This window comes from Ochotona curzoniae, unplaced genomic scaffold, assembly GCF_017591425.1.
Source record: "Ochotona curzoniae isolate NIBS_2020 unplaced genomic scaffold, NIBS_Ocur_1.0 patch435, whole genome shotgun sequence".
NCBI classification, from domain to species: domain Eukaryota; kingdom Metazoa; phylum Chordata; class Mammalia; order Lagomorpha; family Ochotonidae; genus Ochotona; species Ochotona curzoniae.
In genome coordinates this window covers 9,615-32,547 of record NW_024467012.1, presented here as the reverse complement: position 1 = coordinate 32,547, position 22,933 = coordinate 9,615, and the positions used below count along the sequence as shown (strand labels likewise).

General features: G+C 40.4%; 2 protein-coding genes across 3 annotated transcripts in view; one reads left to right on the top strand and one right to left on the bottom strand.

Annotated features, from left to right (window-relative positions):
• Positions 1–22,933, top strand: part of LOC121167955 (ERI1 exoribonuclease 2-like) — a 34,579-nt gene that overhangs the window by 8,581 nt on the left and 3,065 nt on the right. The window contains exon 9 of one of the 2 annotated variants that reach the window (XR_005885665.1): positions 10,930–11,080. Coding sequence is in view for 1 of the 2 variants with exons in the window: in XM_040997677.1 (XP_040853611.1) it covers positions 3,754–3,756 (3 nt within the window). In the remaining variant the exon portion in view is untranslated. Of the gene's footprint in view, positions 1–3,753; positions 4,262–10,929; positions 11,081–22,933 lie in introns of those variants that run through there. The other variant, XM_040997677.1, reaches the window with a different exon arrangement.
• Positions 495–22,521, bottom strand: LOC121167957 (acyl-coenzyme A synthetase ACSM3, mitochondrial). Its single transcript, XM_040997678.1, has 14 exons — positions 22,437–22,521; positions 16,423–16,691; positions 15,562–15,772; positions 13,091–13,298; positions 10,807–10,950; positions 10,460–10,616; positions 9,650–9,729; positions 8,933–9,056; positions 8,665–8,745; positions 5,658–5,759; positions 4,339–4,466; positions 4,140–4,239; positions 1,142–1,261; positions 495–747 (listed from the first exon to the last, which is right to left on the bottom strand). The coding sequence occupies exons 2-14, from the start codon at positions 16,621–16,623 to the stop codon at positions 661–663; spliced, it is 1,743 nt and encodes a 580-aa protein (XP_040853612.1). The 5' UTR covers positions 16,624–16,691; positions 22,437–22,521; the 3' UTR covers positions 495–660.

Here is a 22,933-nt window from a genome sequence, read left to right as displayed (position 1 = left end):
TCCAGGTCTCCCACATGAACGGCAGGGGCCCATGCACTTCAGCCATACTCCACTGGCTTTTCCAGACCATCAGCAAGGAGCTGAATCAAAAATGGAACACCAGGGACATGAATCCACACTTATTTGGGATGCCAGCTTTGCAGTCAGCAACTTCACTTGCTGTGCCACAAGCTGGCTTCTAAACCATTTTTAAGTTATTTGAGTGAAAATATGAGTGATATGAATCTCTAGTCCATTTTATGGAAGAAACTTGCACTTTAAATTATTCTGATACTTTTTATTTTTTGAAAAGTCTTAAGAGTTGTTTGGTTTTATTTCATGATTGAAGTTTGGTTCTGGTTTTATATATCAGTATTTAGAATTTATTCAGCTCATATTTGCAAAACAATGTGGCAAATATTTGTTCAGAAGTTGTTTCTATACACTTACACATTTCTCAACAGTTAAGGAGAGAATTTTAACAAATTACAGAAACATGAACACTCATGGAGAATAATTTACTGCATGTTTTATTTCAAAATTCAGCCTTTAATATAACCACAAGATATTTTAAAACAATTTATAAACTTATTGCCACATTTTTGTATCGCCTCTGTGTAATTTTGTGACTTCTGCAAATTTATAAGTACCATGTTTGGACACTATATTAATGGAATGATTTTAAATTGTTTTCCACTCTTTCTTCCTTAGTTCATTCCTTTTTATCTTCCCACTGATGGTCTTTGGCAGCTCTTGAATAAATTCTACCTGTTGGTATGAAGGGGAGGAAAATTACCCAGATTTCCCTGTTAGATAAAGCCAGCTATATAGTAGTTCGGGCTTTATTTCTTTATTTATTTTAATGAATTAAGATAATTGAAAGATTAGGCCTTAGCTTGAGTTTTTGATGTCAAGCAAAAAGAGAAATGGGTATTGCTTAGGAAAATTCTCTTGATATTTAGCATTTAATGCAAGTCCAGTGACCCAAATGACTAGATGCATTAAATTAGGAGTTTCATTTTAATTTTGAAGTTTCTAGTTGGTGTCCAAATATTATTAATTGACAATATTTGGCATAGTTTGCTTGATATTTCATTAAGAAGGAAAAATATATCACTGATAGTTTCTAGAACACAGAAAACGCCTGTCACAGGATGCTTACCTTTCTGGGGTATTTATAGGGTGCTGTGGTTTGTTTTACATGCTCCTGGATCTCCTTTTTCAGTTGTTCTTGATCATGTGACTTGTATTCAGGGTTCAGAACAATGAAAGCCTTTACCACCTGTAATAAATATTTGAAACACCAGGAAGATGAATTGTGTATTTTTCTTGAAGAATGTCTTCTTGCTTTCTCTAACTGGGAATCTTAAGTGCATGGTCAGGTGGGTCGGAGTGTTGAACATAATTTGATCCCAGCTCTGTGCTCTTAAGACAGCCAGTTGATTTCCACACCTCCTGGTGTGTATCCAATATAAGAGGAGTTCTGGGAATCCATCTAACTACATCTTGAAATCTGCTTTCCGGCCTGGTTCTGTTGTTTGTGCCTTTGACTTACTGCCTATACATCCTTGCATAAGGTTTCCTCTTAGAAGCCTCTTGTGTAACGACCAAGCCTGTTTTTAGCCTAGCTTCTGGATCTTCTCCCTCAGTGTTGCTGTTATAAGCAGTAGTCTCCCCATTGGAAGGAACAGTTCACCAAGACCATGCTTTCTTTAGACAAGATTCTCATGACGCCAGCAACCTCTTGACTATGGAGGAAGGGCAGAAATGGTAGTGGTTTTGCTTTTAAACTGACCAAAGAAAGACTTCATCATTTTATATTCTCAGACTCCAGAATTTATCCTTTGAAATGTTTTGGGTAATCCAGCTTAGAGTTTGGGGACTTTTAAATTTCTTATTGAAAGGGCAGATTTTACAGAGAGGAGAGACAGAGAAAGATCTTCCATACACTGGTTCACTCCTCAAGCAGCAAGAACATTTGGAACTGAGCTGATCCGAGCCAGGAGCCAGGAGTTTCTTCAGTCTCCCACATGGGGACAGGGTCCCAAGAATTTGGGCCATCTTCTACTGCTTTAATTGGCCACAGGGAGTGGGCTGGATGGAAAATGGAGCAGCCAGGACACAAACTGGCACCCATATGAAATCTCAACGATGCAAGGAGAGGATTTAGCTGTTAGACCATTGCACCAGGTTTGAGTTTTGGGACTTTAAATGGAGAAGAAAGACAGGCCCATCCTCCCTTTTAGCCTTTCACATGTGTATCTTGGAGCCTGATGCAATGGCTCACTGGCTAAATCCTCACCTTGCAAGCGCCAGAATCCCCCATGGGCACCAGTTTATGTCCCGGCTGCTCCACTTCCCATCCAATTGTGTATTTGGAATCTACCGTGTTCTCTCCTGAAACACTGTTATTCATTATCTCATCAAGAGGCGTGAGTCTGACTCAACTAGAATATACCAGATGACCAGCCCAGAGTTTGCTATGGAATAATGCTTCCCTGTAGGCGTGGTTCCAAGATAGCCCTCGTGACTCTTTTTATGATTAAACATCCTGTACTTAAGTGACTGAAAGATTAGGTTTTCAAATATTTACTTATCTACTTGAAAGACAAGAGAGAAAGGGAGCCAGATCTTCCTGCTGATTCACTCTTCAAATATTTGCAACTGCTGACACTGGTCAAGGCCAAAACCAAGGGTGTAGAACTCTATATGAATCTCCCATGGGTGGCAGTAGCCCCCAAGTATTTAGGCCATCTTCTGCATTTATAAGCACGTTATCAGGGGGTAGACGAGAAATGAAGCATCCAGGACTTCACTAATGTTCATGGGATGCCAGTGTCATAGGCAGCAGCTTAATCTTTGTGTTATGACACCAATAGCAAGCGAAAGCTTATTGAATTGAAAGATTCATGTGTCTAGCTTAAAAATAAGCTGGTAGGGCCAACACTGCGGCACAGTAGGATGAGTAGCTGCCTGTGGTGTCGTCATTCCATATTAGAGTGTACAAATTGGAGTCCCAACTGCTCCATACCTAGTCTTGCTTCCTGTTCCTGTGCCTGGGAAGGCAGTAAAGGATGACCAACTTCCTGGACTCCTGCCACCCTTGTGGGAGACCAGACTGGAGTTCCTAGCTCCTCCTGTCCCAACACCTGGTGATTGCAGACATCCAACCATTTAGAACCATAGTGAACAGGTGGTTGGAAGATCTCTCCCGTCACCCCCATGTGTGTGTTTCCCTTTTTCCATTGTTCTACCTTTCAAATAATTTTTTCTTACATTTTTAATTTTTATTGGTAAAGCAGATTTACATAGAGGAGAGACAGCTGGTTCACTCCCCCAATTGCCACGACTGCCAGAGTTGAGCTGATCCAAAGCCAGGACCCAGGAACTTCTTCCAGGTCTCCTCTATGGGTGCAAACCCCTAAGGCTTTGAGCCATGCTCTCCTGCTTTCCCAGGCCATAAGCAGGGAGCTGAATGGGAAATAGAGCAGCAGGGACACAAATGGGTGCCCATAAGGGATACCAGCACTTGGAGATGAAGATTTAGCCAATTGAGTCATTGTGCCAGGCCAAATAAATAACTTCTTAAAAATAATGGTTAGCTCATAGTGTTAGAAATTTTGTAAAGTTAAAAAATGCAACAATTTTAAGAAAAGCAAATATGAAAATGCACAAAAGAATATTGCCCAAGATTATAGATGGTAGTGGATTAAAATGATCAGTACCTGGAATATTGTCCTCATGCCTTCATTTTTTCTGGTAATTTTCCTGCAGTGACCTGACAGGACCTGATTTGAGGAAAGGCCCAGCCCAGCTAGAAAAAGTCCACTCCCAGGAACAAAGCTGCCTGTGACATGCGCCAGACCATCATTTGTGCATGGACATTTGACTTGAGAAATACCTGTATCTTCTGTCAGGAAAAGGTGCAGTCCACTAATGTTGGGTAAATACTCAAATTTTCTGCCTTACTCTGGCTAACCAACACCTCATACCTGTGTGGGTGCATTTGCTCACGTCAGCCCTTTGCTCTCTTAAAACACTGGAATAGCAAGTGACTGCCAAGCCAACCAGGGTCCTGAAGGCTCAGCCTTCAAATGACTTTTTAAAAGCAGGTGTTAGGTTGTGAACGGCTTTTAGTTAAGATATATCAGTTATTTTACCTCTCCCCTGATGGGGTCTGGGCTGCTCACAACAGCTGACTCTGCAACTGAAGGATGCTCAGCCAGAGCACTCTCCACCTCAAATGGTCCAATTCTGTACCTGGAGAATAAATGACAGCGTAAGAGTTCATGCAAGTTCACTCCAGAATGCTGATGGTCAGTTGACACAGATATATGCACAGGTGGAAGAGACTATTACCCAGAGGATAATATGACATCATCTGATCTTGCAACAAACCAGAAATATCCATCTTCATCCATATAACCTCTGTCTCCAGTGATATAGAAATTGCCTCGGAGAGTCGAAGATGTTTTTGAAGGATTATCCTGCAAAACAAATAGCATTTTTTAGTGTTACTGGGAGTGCTAATTCTTCAGTGAGCTTTATATTTTCTTGAAGGAAATAGAGACACATTAGAACGAACAAGAGCCCAAAATGTAAAACACAGATAAAAATTACAACATGAAGTGGCCCAACATCAGAAGAACAGACTGTAAGACTAAGCACACTTTCACCTTGAGAATTTACTTAGATGGAGCATAAAATAATATTTTAGGAGCAGAGCGCTCAGAAGGATAGGCTATATGAAGTCTTTCACTAAGTAGTGCTGGTTAATGAGAGAAGTGCACCACTCGGGATTGAAAAAAACACACCTAATTATTCCAAGAATATTTTTTCTTTTGTTGTTCACAAAGGCACAGGACTGTCCCCTGAAACTCCAGCATAAGAAGGGCATTGATTGAAATAGAGCATTGACAGGTAGACTCTGGAAGTATTGATATAAACTTTATGTGGACATTACAATTGGAGATGGAAGTATGCTTGCTGAGAATAAGGGAATTGGAAAATCTATAGTGAGAGGAGTTAATCTCACTGCCCATCCCATTTTCCTATCTCTCCTGAGAAGGAATAAGCATGGTCCTGTTTGTCTATCAGTGGATGTTAAGATTGCCTGGGTGTTAAGAGGCTTCCATGGGCCTAGAATAGTTACATAGCCAGCATACTCTTTTAGCAGGCATTTGGTGGTTTCTTCAAGTCCCAGTCTGTTCAGGACAACAAACCTCTCAAGAAAGGATTGAATAGAGCTAGAGTTGCGATTCAGCAAGTTAAGCAGCTGCCTGCAACAGCTGTATACCATGGGTGCTGGCGTCCCATTTGAGTGCTGGATGAGTCCTGGCTGTTTTGCTTCTAAGCTCCCTGCTAATGAACGTGCCTGGGAAAGCAGCAGAGAGTGGCTTTGCCATTTGGGAGACCCAGGTGGAACTTGGCTTCTGCCTTGGGCCTAGCCCAATCCTGGCTATTGTAGCCATTTGAGGAGTGTAATACTGAATGTAAGATCAGCTCTCTCTTTCCATGTAACTATCTTTCAAGTGGATACATTAAGATAAAAAAGAGGAAGAACAGATCAAATATATCATAGGTATACTTGTAACTACTCTTGTGATGATTAAGGCTAGTTGCCAAGCACTTTTGAGAAATAAATAGAAGATAAGGTATTATTTTAAAAAGTCTCTTACTATATAATGAGTGAAAAGGCCAGATGGTCGGTTAGGTAGAACTTGAATTCCAATGTCTCCTTCTTGTCCAGGAGGCAGAACATTACCATTTGCATCTAAAATCTAGGATTAAAAAAAAAGTAATTTGAGTATTTGAGAGAATTTTAACTTTGTTTTGTTTTGCTTTGTACTGTTTAAAAATAGACGTCAAAAACATTTCAGATATACTTTAAACTTTTTTCTTTTTTGTTAGATCTTCCATCCCTTGACTGACTCCCCAAGCGACCACAATGGCTGGAGCTGTGCCTATTTGAAACCAGGAGCCCGGAGCCTCCTCTGAGTCTTCCATGTGGGTGCAGGCTCCCAATCCTTTAGGCCATCTTTAACTGCTTTCCCAGGCCACAAGCAGGGAGCTGGATGGGAACTGGGGCTTCCGGGATAAGAACTGGCACCCATTTGGGATCCCAGTGTGTGCGATGGAAGGACTTTAGCCACTAGGCTACCCTGCCAGGCCCTATACTTTAAACTTCGAAGATATATTTATTTAAATTCTTCAAGCTACTAAAATCTGAAAGAATTAAATTGTCTTAAAAGTCTTCTGTCTAGTAACAATTACATTTTGCTGATAGTCTTTGAAACAATATTGACATAAGAGTAGAAGAGACACTTTATAATATACAGTTTTACAACTGGTATTATTTAACAGTGTTATCTTGATAATATTTTTCTCAATATCTTCATTAGTAGTTTTAAATTCTTTCACTACACAACATTAAAAAATCTACTTCTGGGCCCGGCGTTGTGGCCTATTGGCTAAAGTCCTTGCCTTGAATGCACCAGGATCCCATGTGGGCGCCGGTTCTAATCCTGGTGTTCCCGCTTCCCATCCAGCTCCCTGCTTGTGGCCTGGGAAAGCAGTTGAGGACAGCCCAAAGCCTTGGGATCCTGCACCTACGTGGGAGACCTGGAGGAAGTTCCAGGCTCCTGGCTTCAGATCGGCGCAGCACCAGCCATTACAGTCACTTGGGGAGTGAACCATCATACGAAAGATCTTCCTCTCTATCTCTCCCCCTCTCTGTATATCTTATTGGCTTTGCAACAAAAATAAGTCTTGAAAAAATCTACTGAAGCACGTATTCAGAGAAAAAGGAGAATGTTCTCTGAGATAGTGATGCAGAAGCCAAAGTTCTGCTCTGTTACCCTCCCGCTAATCCTCATGGTTCCCTGAAATACCTGTTAGTGGTCATTACTCATCAGGCACTTACTGCATGCTCAGTAGAAAATGCTAAAGCTCTGAGTACTTCATATTTATTATCGTACAATAATCTTGTCTGGTTAGAACTGCTACAATGCCCAGTTTATGAATGAAGAAAATATGAAGAAGTTTAATTAACACCACATGATTAAACTGGAATTTAGATGTCAACTGTAGACCAAAGCCTGCATTTCTAATCATTATCCTTTTCTATGCAATGTCTTCAGCAGGTTTAATAGAATCTTTAAAATTGAATTTGTCAGGTTGATTGCTTGTATGCTTTCTGCTCTAAATGACTGTAAGTGTCAAACACAACCTTTATATAGATCACTAGGTACTTGCAAACATGAAAGTACCACTTGCATACAGAGTAAGTGTAATTCTTACCATGCTCTTTCCAAAGGGAAAGGGGGCTTATGTTCCAAAAGCAGCAAAGTCTAAATGTGCAAATTTTGCTTTTAAGTTCCTGAAAATAAAAAACTCCCAACCCAGCCATCCAAAGAAATATTTGGCTCTAGATATTAAACAATTATTGGTGAAATAATAGGCTATTCTTTAATAGGACAAATGGATAAAATCTTCTGCCTGGGGAAAAATCACATTCCTTGTTGTTTAGGGATACTAAAATATCTCAACGTGGAGATTAGGAACCTTGGGCCTTGGAACTGTAGGAATCTGATATTCAACTGTCTAGAGCACAGATGCCAAAACAGTATTGCAAATGCTTTCGGCTGAATAGCAAGAGGCCCAGTGATACAGTCCTCAGGAAAGTGAAGGCAGCGATGGTGAGGTGGAGATGTTTTCCTTTTATCCACATCACTTTTGTAAAGTTACTGTTCCAGAAAAACCACTGGGCTTGTATTAGTGGGGAAACGGCTGGATTGCATTCCAGGTGGGATCACCACAAATGCCTGTGAGACTGATGGCTCTAGCATATTGGGGTTGGTACTAAGCAGGAAGAGACGAAAAGAACACAGCTGTGTGAGATGGCAGCTTACCTGCAATGCAGATCTGATCATATGTAATTATTACTGATCCTTTCTCCTAACTAATGCTACCCATTAGCCAATCAACTATTAAATAGGTTTACAGATTGGCACTAGGGCTCCCCTTCCCTTTTTTCTTAGATGATTTTCAAAGGAGCATGTGAAAGAGACGTGAGTCATCACAGCACTTATATTTGAAAGCCACATTATGTGCCAGACTTTCTGCTATGCTCTTCCAGTCCTCACAGGAAGTCTCTGAGATCAGACCTGTTGTTGTTAGGGTCACCATTATTGTTTGCCCGAGACTGAGGCTTTTGTTGGGGAGCAGGCTATAAGAGGTAGATAGGGAGGGAGAGTGCTGTAGTTACTATAAACTGTAGCCTGTTTTAATCTCCATGATCCCTTGGAGGAAAGGGCAGTGTGGTGGTATGGTTAAGAGTACCAATATTATAGCCAGATTACTTTAAACTGAATCCTAATTCTAGCAACAACTAGCTGGATGCCTCCACGTGAGTTATTTTAACCTCTCCGTGCCTCATCAATGTCTACCACAGGTTCTTTCTTCCTAGGAACTAACTGTGTTCATATTTATAAAGTTTAGAATTGTATGATACAGTATAAGTATTTGGAAAATCAGGTAGCATTTTAAAGTCATTTCCATCTTTGCATGGAAACTAAGAAGCAATCAAAATAACGTGGACTTATCCCTGAAACAAGGAGAATGTTTGAGAGTAGTTGGAAAACAGACTGGGCTGTGAAATGTTCTCCAGGGAGGGTATGTACAAACCTTGACGTCAAAGGCAGGAGAAGGCTTCCCCATTGAGCCAGGTTTGATTTTCATTCCCTTAAAATTTCCACAGATTAGTACCTGGTTCAAAAGAAGAAAAGTAAGGTAATGTTGTAAGTAACTTAAAAGTCATTTATTCATGTATCGTGCATATTTCACTCCCCAAATGGCTGCCACTCTAGTCCTTTCCTGTCCCTCAAGCAAACTAAAGCTTTTGTACATCTGAGTATATTGAGTCCAGCCCTGCTTTGGAGTTGTGGTCAGTTACCGTTTCCGTTTGTCCATATCCTTCGTAGATATCCAGTCCAGTGTGGTTTCTCCATTGTTCAGTCACTTCAGGGTTGATTGGTTCCCCAGCACTTACACAGTGCTTTAAACTTTTGAATTTATAACTTCTCAGAGAACATGTAGGAAGTTGGGTGTGGGAGGAAAAATAGAGAGAAGCGGAAATTACAGTTACTTCTAATGAACTTCTACATAAAATGTGTTTTTAGCTCTTTCCTGTTTCCCTTCTACAATGCAAAATAAACAAACTATTCTGACATCAGGAACAGACACCCTGCAAATTTTTGGAGAATTGGTCAGTGGGAGAAAAAATCCTTCCATCTGGAGAATAGAAAGGATTGGGTGTTTTGAGTATAGGAAAGTGATTGTTTTTTCAAGCTATCAATCCTTCCTTTCAAATGGGATAAGTAATACAATGAAAAAAATATGTAATCTGTTTTTATACTTCTTGGGTTAGGGCTCTACACTTCTCAGCTCAGCCACCATCCAAAAAGTAAACACTTTACCTGTAACACCAGATCCAGCTAGAGACCTGGCTGAGCCCTCCTCTTCCTGTCCTTATTTGGGGAAAACTCCGTAGACACAATAATTATTTACAGAACATCAGTCAGAAAAAGGAGGAAGAGGAAGAGATCACTAAATCCTGTGCCTATTCATTATGGAGCTTCTCACTAAATGTCTATTTATTCAAATTTCTTACCTTGTCATGTCCTTCTGTGTAAGCAATCGGTATGCAGTCGGTGCTGAGCAGAACACGGTGATAGGAAACTGGGAAAGTGTCTGCAATTCAGAAAAGGAAACTCTTCTCAGATGGAGCAGCATATCCAGGTGCACATGGAGGATATGGCAGTCCATCAGAACCTGCAGAGGACACCTGGTACTACAACAGAGGATGGAGGACAGAATAAATCAATCAACTACCCCAGCCAAGAGTTGGCAATGAATACCTGGGCAGAGACTCTAAGGTGAACTATGTCAGCCAGTGGATTCTGGAGCGATTTCATCATGCTTGGAATGGCGAGATTGGCAGAAATTCACAACTATTGAACTAAAAAACCACTTGAGCAGGACCCTCGACGCATACCCCACATCAGGGACCTGGGATGGGTGAGAGGCTGGGTGTGGCTTCTCCCTTTATCTCCCTCCTTACCCCAGATACACACACAAAAAAATGTGGAAACAATGGTCTTACCCACTTTCCTGTAGCCATTGACCCTTTGTGCCCTAATCAACTATGTAAAAGTTATCAAAATAAAATAATTTTAAAAAGAAAAGTAAACTTTTGCTCTTACTAAAGCTTTAATAAGTATTGAAGTGTTTCAGCACAATTTCAATTTTGGTTATTTTAGTGTAAATGTATTTGTACTTTTTCTAAGTACATCTTTCAGACTTACAGACTTTCTGAATGTGAAATATCAAGTAGATAATCTCATTGTCTACTTTATTCACAAGTCTTGTCAATAATACTGCTAATGCATGTCTAAATATTGATCTCCTGGTTTTGTCTTACTTGCAAGATGGAAGTTGGCTCAAAACGGGGCAAATAGTGTGCAAAGACACATGATCCCTGGATCCATGGAGAAAAAACACTACTCCAGGCAGACTTTGCCCAGCCTGTGTCTGAGGTATTCCACATCACATCTGATGGTGTTAAATCCAACCAGAACCTGGAGAAGCAAAAGACCTGATATATGAATTTGTTAATGTTCTAAGAATTTAACATGTATCATTGTTTGTGTAAAATTATTAAATCTGTAAAAGATGCTACATTTATAGAAGAAATTTAGGAGACCAGTACATGAATCATCATCATTGCAGTTCTAATGCATCAAGCAAGCTGCAGTTCTGTGGAAGTACCTTCCATTTACAGATAATCCTAAACCGAAACTGCTGTGGGTGTGTCCAATCATTTTAGGAGGTCCACTTGTTCCACTGGTGAAGTAAATGGCCATCATCTCATTGTGTTTTGTCTTCACACAGGTGTGGTTGTCACTGGCCTGTCTGCAAAGGAAAAGTACAGTGATTCTGCATGTTAAACACAGCATCCTCGGTTGTTATCACTGAAGAGGATTGAAGAGACCATCTATTTGACTTGTGAATCAGGCACCAGCAACTTAGTTTGAATTCCCAGGTAAATTCCTCTCTTCATGTTTTTAAGTGCTTTCTAAAATCAAACTAAACTTTTCCATCAAAATCCCACTATGATGACTGACTTCATGGATTTCTACTATGAGAGATTGAAACATTTTAAAAGTTTGAGTTTTATTTCTCCCCAGCATATCGAAGATTCTATGATTTTGTAATCATGAATACACATATATAAAGAATTTCTCCTTTTTCTCCAGTATAGTTACTTTCCAATGTGACTTTAAAAATACACATTAATACAAGTCATTTATAATAGCAAGGATCTGCAAACTAGGGCTTACAGTCCAAATCTGGCTTGCTCCCTTTTTTATAAATACAATTGTGTTGGTGCAAAGCCATGCCCACTCGCTAACGTATTATCTGTGGTTGCCTCCACACTACCAATAGCAGGACTGAAGAGTTGTGAGAGACTGTGGTTTAAAAAGCTTTAGACGTTTATCGTCTATGTATTTTCCTAGAAAAATGCTTGCCACCTCATGAAAGTATGGTTATTCTGTTTCCCATATGAGAGTCTATGTAGTGCTGCATATAGAAAACAATAGGTTTGAAGAAAATCTAAGCATCACCTCAAGAAGAAAGGATTCCAGCTAAACAGGAGACAAAAGCTCTTTTGGTTTGAAAGGATAATTAGGCTTTCTGTATAAGCCACAACATTAGGGCAGCTGAGAAGAAATAAAATTCTGCACACAAGGGTCAAAAAGCATAGATGTTTGTTTAGGAGTGTTGGGCTATAAATGCAGAAAAGAAATATGCGTGTAATGAGAAATACAGAAAAAGCTGTTTTTGAACCCTAACAAAGGTAGACCAAGTATTTTGTCTATAATTATCATATGTAGAAAAAGTGGTAATACAGCTGTGTATCTGTTATTTCTATCATAGATTAGGCTTACCCTCAAAACCTAAGCAGTTAGTTACCAATCTCTTACTATAAGTGACAGTAACTAAAGCAATTAGGAATGTGGACTAAGAAACTAGGCTACCCGACTTGGAAATATATTAGCATTTGACCTTATTCATTTGTGTAATTACAATACCTACATCGTGGATTATTGTGAGGTTTAAATGAGATAATGCTGTTATATTTGAAGTTGGAAGTTCTGACACAACAAGGGCCATATAAATGTGACCTATATATTGCAATTGCAATCATAGGGCTTTTTTTTTTTAGTACAGTATTGACCTTAGGTAAGAACTTAGTCAATGTTAGCTATTTTAAAGGAAGTCCATAGTTGCATTCATGTCCCTACATCCTTGTGTAAAGACAAGAAGCTTATTCTAGGGAGAGGATTTGCTGCCAGCCTAATACTAAAATATAACCAGTATGTGGCAAGGGTTCCCAAACACCTTGGAAGCACCTGGAACATGAGTGTAATTTAGTTTTACAGCAGCACCCATTGAGTGTATAACCTGACCGCACTGTTGCTGTCAGCCACATATTTCCCTGGAAGATGATGGCAGCTCTGTGCTTGATGCTGTGATGGCATCTTTCAATCTTCTGCAGAGACTGGGAGCTCATTGTAGATTGCCTTGGCTGAACACAGTTGTCTCCTTTCAAAGCCGGGTCTCCTAGGGACAGCCCACCTTCAGTTACTGAGCAGTGGGTATAACATAGGCCAGGGCCTCTTGTTTTGGCTAGAAACACCTTTGAGGAGCTGTTTGAGCAGCCTTGGACAAGCTGCTTCATCTTGCGGGGAATATATTGCAAATAAATCTCTTCCTATAGCTCCTCAACATTCCCCCTTCCTTCTCTGGCATTTATCCCAAGAAACCTCCTTTAATGAACTTCCTGTACACAAATCCCAGCCTCCAGGACTGCTTCCTGCACATCCATCCTACAGATAAAACAAAAAACCTGCACTGTTTCCGAACCTCAGCCAGTTAGCAGCACATAGATTGGTTTAATTAGCAATTTCTGATCACAGTAGGGTTAAATGTTTTTTTATCCTCATCCTTCTTTTCAGGAAGCAGTTGTACAGCCATTTTAGTGACTCACTTCATCATCTCCTTGAGGTTTCCCCACCCCTCTCTGGAGTTCTGAGACACGATTAATTTGGAGCGCAGATTTTCACACTTAAGAGCAACAGCATCTACTGCTGGGGCTAGGGTGTCATCCGTAATAATGCATGTTGCTTTTGAAGATTGTAGTCTGTACAGGATGTCTTTCTGGGTCAGCTGAGTGGTTCCTGGAATCAGAACTGTCCCTAAAGAAGCAGAAAAAAAAAAAAAAAGAAACCAATAATGTTTATCAGAGAGGTTATCCATCATCAGGTCCGTTAGAATAGCATACAGAGGGCATGCTCATTCTGTATTTCTCAGAAGGTATTAGTCGGTTAGTTTACCAGGGAAAATAATCATTCGTCTTCCATTATGCTGCTTTGGTGTTTCAAGAGAATTCAAAGTACATGGTCTTTTTACTCTAACATGAAAGGGTGTTAAATACTGGATTTTTATCCTCTATTTGGAGACCATCTGCAACATTAAACCTGTAGAGACTTTGGTTTAAAAAAGTATAATGACTCACAGTTGAATAAGTACTTGAGTGCCAGATGTTATTCTGAGTGTTTTGCACATTTTAACACATTTATTCCCAACCAAAGAACACAAAACACAAAAGTCAGGAATAACTTGGCCAACATTATCTGAGTAGCAATGGTAAGCTGCAGCCAAACTCTTGGGCCTGACACTTAACAGCTGCACTGCAGTGCCTTTTTTTCTTAAGATTTATGTTTATTTAAAAGGCATATTTTTTTTACAGAGCGAGAAAGGGAGACAGAGAAAAAGGTCTTCCATCCATTGGTTCATTCCTCAGATAGCCACAATGGCCACAGCTGAGCTGATCTGAAGCTGGGAGCCAGGAACCTCTTCCTGATGTCCCATATGGGCTTAGGGGCCCAAGGCTTTGATCCATCCTCCACTCCTTTCCCAGGCCACGAACAGAGAGCTGGATCAAAAGTAGAGCAGTTGGGGCATGAACCAGCATCCACATGGGATGTCAACAGCTGCAGGCTGTGGATAGCCATGCTGGCCTCAGTCCAGTGCCTCTTAAACTGTAAGTTTTGATACTTTAAAGTTACTGCTTAGAAATAATCCACCCAGGGTTTAAAAAGCCCACTATGGGGGCTAACGTGGTTAGCCTAGTAGCTAAAGTCCTCGCCTTGCACATGCCGGGATCCCATATGGACACCGGTTCTAATCCCGGCGGCCCCTGCTACCCATCCAGCTCCCTGCTCATGGCCTAGGAAAGCAGTCGAGGATGGCCCAAGGCCTTGAGACCCTGCACCTGCATGGGAAACCTGGAAAAGGCTCCTGGCTTTGGATTGGCTAAGTTACGACTTTTGTGGCCACTTGGGGAGTGAATTATCAAACAGAAGATCTCTGTCCATCCTCCTCTCTGTGTAGCTGACTTTCCAATAAAAATAAATAAATCTTAAAAAAAAAAACAAAAGAATTAAAAATGGTTTTAAAAAAAAGCCTACCATGATGTACAACTTTTAAATAGTTCAAAGGCACTCTAGGAATAAGCCTACTGCCTACATTTTATGTACTTTAACTCATTACGCATGGCTAATTAATTCCACTAATTAATATATTGAAATAACCTGTTAAGAGTGAGCATTCTTAGGTATAAAATGTCTTCCCTGGAAATCATTACATAGTCTCTTGCCAGGGAGCAAATTTTTAAGTAACAATAATCTTCCAATATTCTTCTAAAGTGATGTTCAACTAATGATGAATACAATGGATTCACTTACCCATTAATTTAAGATATATATGAAGGTCATTAAAATTTGAGAAATTAAAATCTACAAAAATGTATTACTGTTGATAGGTAGTTTCTAAGCATGTAGAAGGGCTGGCGCTGTAGCAGATTAAGCCACTGCTGTGAAAATACCATTGCATCTCAGAGTGCCAGCTTGAGTCCTGCATACTGAGCTTCCAATCAAGTTTCCTGTTAGTGCATCTGGGAAGACAGCAGAGGATAGCCCAGGTACTTGATCCCTACCACCCATGTGGGAGAGCAGGATGGAGTTCCTGGCTCTTGACTTCAGCTTGTTTCAGAGCTGGCTCTTGTGGTCATTTGAGGAGTAAGCCAGGAGACAGAAGATATTCTCTTTATCTCTGCCTTTCAAGCAGATAAGAACTTTGTAAAAACAGATTTGTAGACAATTAGATGGACATAGATTGCTGCTTTTCTGGATTTTAAATTATGATTGGAACAGGTCCTATAGCAGGGAAGGAGAATTAAGAGGATATTGAACAATTGACTAGCAACCATTTACTGAAATTTTTTTTTTCATTAATGAAAGCCTAACTTCTAGTTTAGATCAAAATGTCTGATTATGTTCTCAACATATTTTATAGGTTCCTGAAAAAAAATAGTATGTTGTAAATATCTCATGATAACTTAGTTTGAAAACTCACCCACCTTAGTTTCAATATGATTATATCATAAGCATGACTAACCTGTCCGCAGACAGGCCACATTTGCAAGCCACCACTCAGGGATCCTGGGTAAAATCACAAGGACTCTCTCTCCCCTTTGTAACGCACAGGCTTCTGTAAGTATATTGGCAAACTTCCTGGACAGAGATCCCAGTTCCTCAAAACTCCACCTCACCTCTTCTCCATCTCCGCTTATCCACCAGAAGGCCGGGTTGGAAGGTTTTTTCCCAGCCTGAGAAAAGATAGATAAACTAGTTAGGGACTTAAAGATTGGTAAATAGCTAAATTCTGTTTCAAATGACATAACTCAGGATATTCTCTAAATAAAATTCACATGGCACTGGTTTGTACAGACATGGAATATTTGGAAATAATCTTGGGATCCTTATTCCGAGATGTTGAGAAACATGCCATTTCTTCTAGCATATATAATTTCACACTTAACTCATTTTGCTTCATAAAAAATTAGAATTTTTACATCCTTTGTCTCAGTGTTGTAACTATGCCTTGTTAAATATGATTTTTCTGTTTCTGACTCATAAAATTACTTCCTTTTTTGCTTGTTGGTTTAAAAAAAGTCAACCTAAAATAGCATATATATGTAACCTAAATTTTCTCAAATAGCCATAGAAATATTGATGTATTAGTCCAGATAATTTGTTTTTCTGGGGGATGGCCTATGCACCTTAGAATATTTAATAGCACCCCGATCTCTGCCATTATAAGTAGTAAACATACCCTAACACCAACCCCACACACCCATAATTACAAATATATGTGTATGAGTATAGATGAATTGAAAGACATCGTTAAATGTCTTTTGTCCCCTAAGGGCAAACTTGCTCCTATTTAAGACATTATAGTCTGGCACTTGATCCATACCTTTTCTAAACTTGTCCATTGATCAAGGACATCATTAGCAAAGTTGAAATACTCTGGAATCTCCAGCTTAAAATCTTGTTTCATGGAGTCATAGTTGGAGAAATTCTGAGGTGTTGCTGTTCTATAATCTTTATGCAGTGCCCGCACAGAACCAGGAATTGCCAGGTACTGAAAACACTTGGCACGAAGTAGTAACCTCATGGTGACAAGAGCTGTTGTCAGTCTTGTTGGGTGTTTTTATACTTACAATTTCAAAGGGACCAGTCCATCTAAAAGATAAACATAAAGAACATGCATCTGTTTCTGTTCTGAAGGTGGACATCCATAAAGCAGCTAAGTGGGTTTTCTGAATTAATTTACTTGTTTGAAAGGCAGATTTACAGAGAGAAGGGGCAAAAAAAAAGAGAGATTTCATCTGCTGCTTCATTCTCCAAATGACCAAAACAGCTGGTTCTGGGCCAGTATGAAGCCAGGAGCTTCTTCTGGGTCTTCCGTGTGGGTGCAGGAGCCCAGTGACTTGGCCATCTTTCACTGCTTCCAGGCATATTACAGGGGACTGGATTAAAAATGAAGTAGCTGGGACTCAAATGGAACCCTTATGGAGTGCCAACACCACAGGCAGAGGCTTAACCTACTTCACCAAAGTGTTGGCCCCCCCAGTAGCTAAGTTATTATTATTATTAGTCGTAATGGTGTCATTTTACTCCAAATATTCCTTATACTCCAAATATTGTGCTAGGTATTTTACATACATTTTGTCACTGAAACCTTAGAATTTTCCTGCAATGTGGGTACTCTTATCATCTCTGTTTTCAGAGAGAGAAAATGACTACTTAGAGTCATTGACTGGGGGGCCAACATTGTGATATAGCTAGTTTAGTCACCACCTGCAATGCCAGCAATTCATGAGTCCCACCTGCTGTGCTTCCAGTCCAGCTCCCCTGCACCTATGTGGGAGACCTTCATCTAGGTTCCTGGCTCCTGGATTCGACCTGGCCCAGTCCTGGTTGTTGTAGCCATTTAGGAAATAAGTGTGTGTGGTGTGGTGAGGTGTGTAACCATTTAGGGAATAAACAAGCAGAAGGAAGATTTGTGTGTGTGTCTCTCCCCTCTCTCTCCATACTCTGCATTTCAAATAAATGAGTAAATGTTTTTCTTTGTTTTTTTAAAACAAAAGCCGGTTGGTTGAATCTGGACCCAGAGCTATCATGTCCCAAACCATTATCTCCTGTTGCTTCCCAAATGCATTTCTCAAGAAGAAAATATCTGGGTCACCTGGTTAATTTCACTGAAAACTAAGGGCTTTTTATCTAATATCTTTCACCCACAGACTTCTGAGTTACTGTAGAAATATTAATGAGATTTTCTTCACAGTGAATAAGTTTAGATGAAGAAACTGAGAGTGGCACAGTACCAATTAGGCTTGAAAGCACTGTCAACGTTTACTAGCTGCCTAATTCATAAACTGCAGTTCCCATGCTCCGCCTAGGAGCCCACGTCTCCCAGTCCAGGCTTGGAGCTGCATTTACCGGAGATGTAATAACAGGGCTTGACTCTTTAGGATTTTTTGTGGGGGAGGCCCCCCATGGTTCCCCTAGCTTTCCCTGCTTCTGTGGGAAATCATTTGATCCGAAAACCCGTTTGCTTGGCCACAGCCATTAAAAATAAGTCCTGGGGCCTGTGACTGTTTGAGGGTCTTTATATTCTCTGTAATTTTCCAAATTTCCTCCAATGAAATGTAAATTACTCTCACAATCATTAAATCATCATTTTAACTGCAATTCTACATGTGTGGCATGTAAGGCAGCCTGACATTTTGTAAGCATTTCTCTGTTGACATCCAACAATAAATATTAACTGAATGCCACTCTAAACAGATCTGATATTTAGACATCGTGTTAATGAACCTAGCCAATGGGGAACCTGGGTGCTTCACCTGACTTCTCGTATGAGGGCCCCCTGAGAAGTCAGTGATCTGGAACCTTCTGAGATCATCGGATTGAGTCTTCTCATTTTTTTCCTGTCCCCACCCCACCTCCTCATACCACCCTCAAAAAAACACCAGAGCACTGGAGAGGGAAAGTGATCTTCAACATGCCATATCAAAGTTAGAGGTAGAACTCCAACCTTTGGCTTCCCATCTGAATGGTTTGACTAGACAGTTCAATAGTGTTTCAACAGAGCAGTGACTCTGAACCCTGATCATACATTTGAATCACCAGGAGAGTATTTTGTTTTTTAATTCCATTGTATCAGGGACCAAATAAGTCACAATCTGGGAATGGGTCCAGGTCATGATATTTTTCATATTTTTTTTTCTGAGAATTCTAAAGTGCAAAGTTGAGAATCACTGGGCTAGATGTTACCATCTGTGAACTGGCAACATCAGCATCACCTGGAAGTGTGTTATAAATGCACATGCCCAGGCCCCACTCCAGATCTATCGAATTAGTAGAATTTTAATATTTTTTTTTAAGATTTATTTGTTTTTATTACAAAGTCAGAATATACAGAGAGGAGGAGAGATAGAGAGGAAGATCTTCCATCTGATGATTCACTCCCCAAGTGAGCGCAAGGACCGGTGCTTCGCTGATCTGGAACCAGGAGCCAGGAACTTCCTTCAGATCTCCCACATGGGTGCAGGGTCCTTGACTGCTTTCCCAGGCCACAGGCAGGGAGCTGAATGGGAAGTGGAGCTGCCGGGATTAGAACCAGCATCCATATGGGATATGGCTATTGTAGGCATTTTGAGAGCTAATCAGCAAATAGGAGATCTGTCATCTCTCTCTCTACCTCTCTGTTTATCTGCATCTCTATTCCTGCCTTTCAAACAAAATAAGAAAACTTTGAGAATCAGTTTTTCAGTCAACACCAGCTGTATTTCAAGGTGATAGCCATATGTGGCAAGTGGCTACCATGTTTAGGTCAACACAGACATGAAACATTTCCTTCACTGAAGAAAATTGTTCTGGACAGTGTTGCATTTGCATGGCTAATAGCTAATCATGTTACTATGAAATGTTAAAACATAGGAAATTTGAGGAGATTGAAGATTCCCCATACAAGATTTTTTATAGGTGCTGAATTTAGTAAGGTATCACCCATTAGTATTCTCTTACTTGAAGTCTGTAGGAAGAAAACGATTCACAGAAATGTCTTAAGTCTAAGAGAAGAGGTTTTTCTTTAGAACAGAAGCAAAAATCACCTGAGCCCTGGTTTCCCTGTGGACAAAGTTCCTAGTTCCTCAGCTGTCATTCTGCTTGGTTTGGGGGATTGGGTAGAGAGGGCACTTGGTCTGGTTTGCCACGATCTGCTGGCAAGTTACCACTACACACTTGGTGCTGTCTCTAACAGAACTGGCATCAGATTTCATTCAACAGGAAGTAGGTGACACTAGGCTTTAGATTATGTGTGTATGTGTCCCAGTGACCTACTGTACCATAATGTCTTAAACCTGGCTCCTACCTTTGGTCACCTGAGTTGTTTCTGGCTTTTCAGTCTAGATGAAATGCTGACACTATTTCTTCCAAAAGAAATGTTCTGATTCTTTCACTCATTACTTGGATGCAAAACAGTATAGTAGGGCCTGGCTCAATGGCTCAATTGGCTAATCCTCCCCCTGCAAGTGCTAGATCCCATATGGGTACCAGTTCGTGTCCTGGCTGCTCCACTTCTCATCCACTTCCTTGTTTGTGGCCTGAGAAAGCAGCAGAGGATGGCCCAAGACCTTGGGACCCTGTATGCACATGGAAGAAGATCCTAGCTCCTGACTTTGGTTTGGCTCAGCTCCAGCTGTTGTGACCATTTGAGAAGTGAACCAACGATAGCAGACCTTTTCCTCTGTCTCTCCTCTCTGAGAACATTAAAAAAAAATACTACAGAGTATTTTAATTTTTTTTAATTGTTTTAAAAGTTACTTGTTGATTTACTTACTTATTTGAAAGCATAATGGTAAAATGAGAGACAGAGACATTTCATTGCCTGGTTCACTCCCCAAATGGCCACAATGCCTGGGGTTGGGCCAGGCCAAAACCAAGAACTTAGAACTCCATCCAGATCTCCTATGTGAGTGGCAGGAGCCCAAGAAGTACTTCAGCCATCCTCTGCTGCTTTCCCAGGCACATTAGTAGGGTACTAGATCAGAAGTGGACCAGCCAGAACTGACTTGCCAATATGAATGCCAGCCCTCTAGATGGTGGCTTAACCCACCACATCAGCCTCCAGATAGTATTTTAAAATGCTTAAAAAGGATAAGAAAATATGCCTAGCTTTATTAATATAAAAGGCAGAAATTTCTCCCAAAGAGACTAAATACCTTGAGGCTTATACTTCGTTTATGATATGCTGGCATGCTTAATGTATTTATTCTACCAATTTGATTGATCACCTACTATAAACTGACATAAAGGATACAGAAATGAACAAAAGAGAAAGGGCCTCCCTGCCCTCATTGAATCATACATATAATAAGCAAGGCAACAAATAAGTAAAATCTACACCAAAACCAAAGAGACAAATGGTAGAAAAAAAAAGATTCTGTTAGTCCTCAGCAGGGAGGTGACATTGTTGCTGAGTCGTGCATGAGGCTGTGCTGTGGTAAACACTTTACATACATTGATTTTCATTTTACATACAAGGAAATACACACCCACAGGTATAACTTATCCAAATTGGACAATATTCATTCCTAAAATAGGTGTTTGTTGTGCCTTTCCTGTTTATCAGTTATATATACTAAATGCTGAAAATAAAACTGTGAGTAGGACATAGCTGATCCTGCCCCCATGAAACTTCCAGGTTATTCAGGAAACAAGCAATTGCACAAATATTAATGTCACTGGGGATAAATATCCTACTTATGAGTAGACGTAGAGTTCAGTTTGATTTCTTGCTTATTTTTCAATCAAACATCTCTACCACATTTAAAATCCCTCAAACACACACTGCATATAAAATTCAGCAATAAGTTGGCACTCAAAAGGGACCTAATCATTCTGTTCAACCACAAAGAAAATATTAACATCCTCCTCACCAGACTGCTTCCTGACCAAAGTTCTTAGCATTTTGTAACTATTTTCCAGGTTTGCCAAATTCTTTGCAGCTGGGAAAAAACACTGAAATACTTTTCCAGCAAGTCCAGGCTTTCATACTGAATCCCAGAAATATCACTAAGGAAAACTCTTCTAAGAAAGACAGTAGCGCTCTGGGCTTCAGAAAGTATTTAAAGTCTCATCAGAAATGCAAGGCTTTCATACTGAATCCCAGAAATATCACTAAGGAAAACTCTTCTAAGAAAGACAGTAGCGCTCTGGGCTTCAGAAAGTATTTAAAGTCTCATCAGAAATGCAAGCTTCACATGCGCATGTGAACCGAGGTGCCAAGGGGGCTTCAGGCTAGCCCAGTTCTCCACACCTAACTAACTTTCTTCTAAGTTATCCAAGTGGCTTGGCAATACAGCCTCAAAGAAAGATCAAGTCCCATCCTTGTTTTTCTCCTCAAGCCCGGCAAGTCCCTGCCTGGAACCTCTCCTGGCTAGCCCTGGTCACTTTGTGGAGAAAAATAATTGTGCCCTCGGATTATTTTCATCATTTGCATAAGTATGTTTCCCAAAGTTCACTAGAAGGAATTTTCATACTTTCCAAATAATATAGCAGATGGATTCCCACCTGTCAAGAAGGCAGTCTAGTGAAAAACTCAGTTGCTTCTCAGGCTCAACTTTTTTTCTAAAACATTTTACCAAGTTAATACATACATATGGTTTTTAATAAACTAAAAACAGCACTAAAAGCCTTAGTAGGAAAACGCAAGTGTTAGGTTTACAGCCTTTTGTGTGTGTATACTCAAGTGTCACGCTAACTGAAACTCATGAGAGAAACACCCGGGTTGCTTAAATCTTAACACTTCCATGAGGGCATTGTTCATTTGTTAGTCTTGACTGCTAATTCATTATCATTGCTCCAAAAAAATATGCCATATGCCAGCACAGGGAATTTTACAAGGAGAGAAGTACTCACTCGAGTGACAGGTTCCCGATGCAGCTGCAGATGACAGCAGCCTGTTTCCTTGAAGAGCAGCTCTGGAGTTTGAATTCTCGTGGCTGCTTTAACCTTAGCAGCAGCCAACTGAGTGTGGGAAGGAGTGTGGCAGTTGGAAGGAGTAACTCTTGCCCAGAGCACCTTCCGATTGGTGGAGACATTCTGGAGGCAGGAGCTCTGGGCTGCTTTACCCTGAGAGTTTACACAATCCCTAGCAATCCCTCTTGCAAGTAATGACTTACATCATTAAAGCAGTTTATTTAAGTACAGATTTGTTTATTATTTCACAAGGGAGAAGGTGCCTAGGGAGTTGCTGGGTAAGTTCAGTGAATAAACAGAGGAAGTTTGTTTTGTTCCCTCAGAAGGAGGAAAGAAGACAATGAAAAGGAAAGAAGTTGAAGGGCCAGTGTGGATTGTGTTAATCTGTTGGACTGGCCAGGACTACAAGCACTGTGTGGTTAATGCTCTGCAGGAGT

What these genes read in the sequence shown, in the direction of transcription:
- LOC121167957 (XM_040997678.1), bottom strand. Translation starts at nt 16,623, where the DNA reads ATGAGGTTACTACTTCGTGCCAAGTGTTTTCAGTACCTGGCAATTCCT. An exon ending in CAGACCCCATCAGGGGAGAG is followed by an intron (nt 1,262 to 4,139) that starts GTAAAATAACTG and finishes TATTTATTACAG; the next exon opens with GTGGTAAAGGCTTTCATTGT. An exon ending in CCTATAAATACCCCAGAAAG is followed by an intron (nt 748 to 1,141) that starts GTAAGCATCCTG and finishes TCATACCAACAG; the next exon opens with GTAGAATTTATTCAAGAGCT.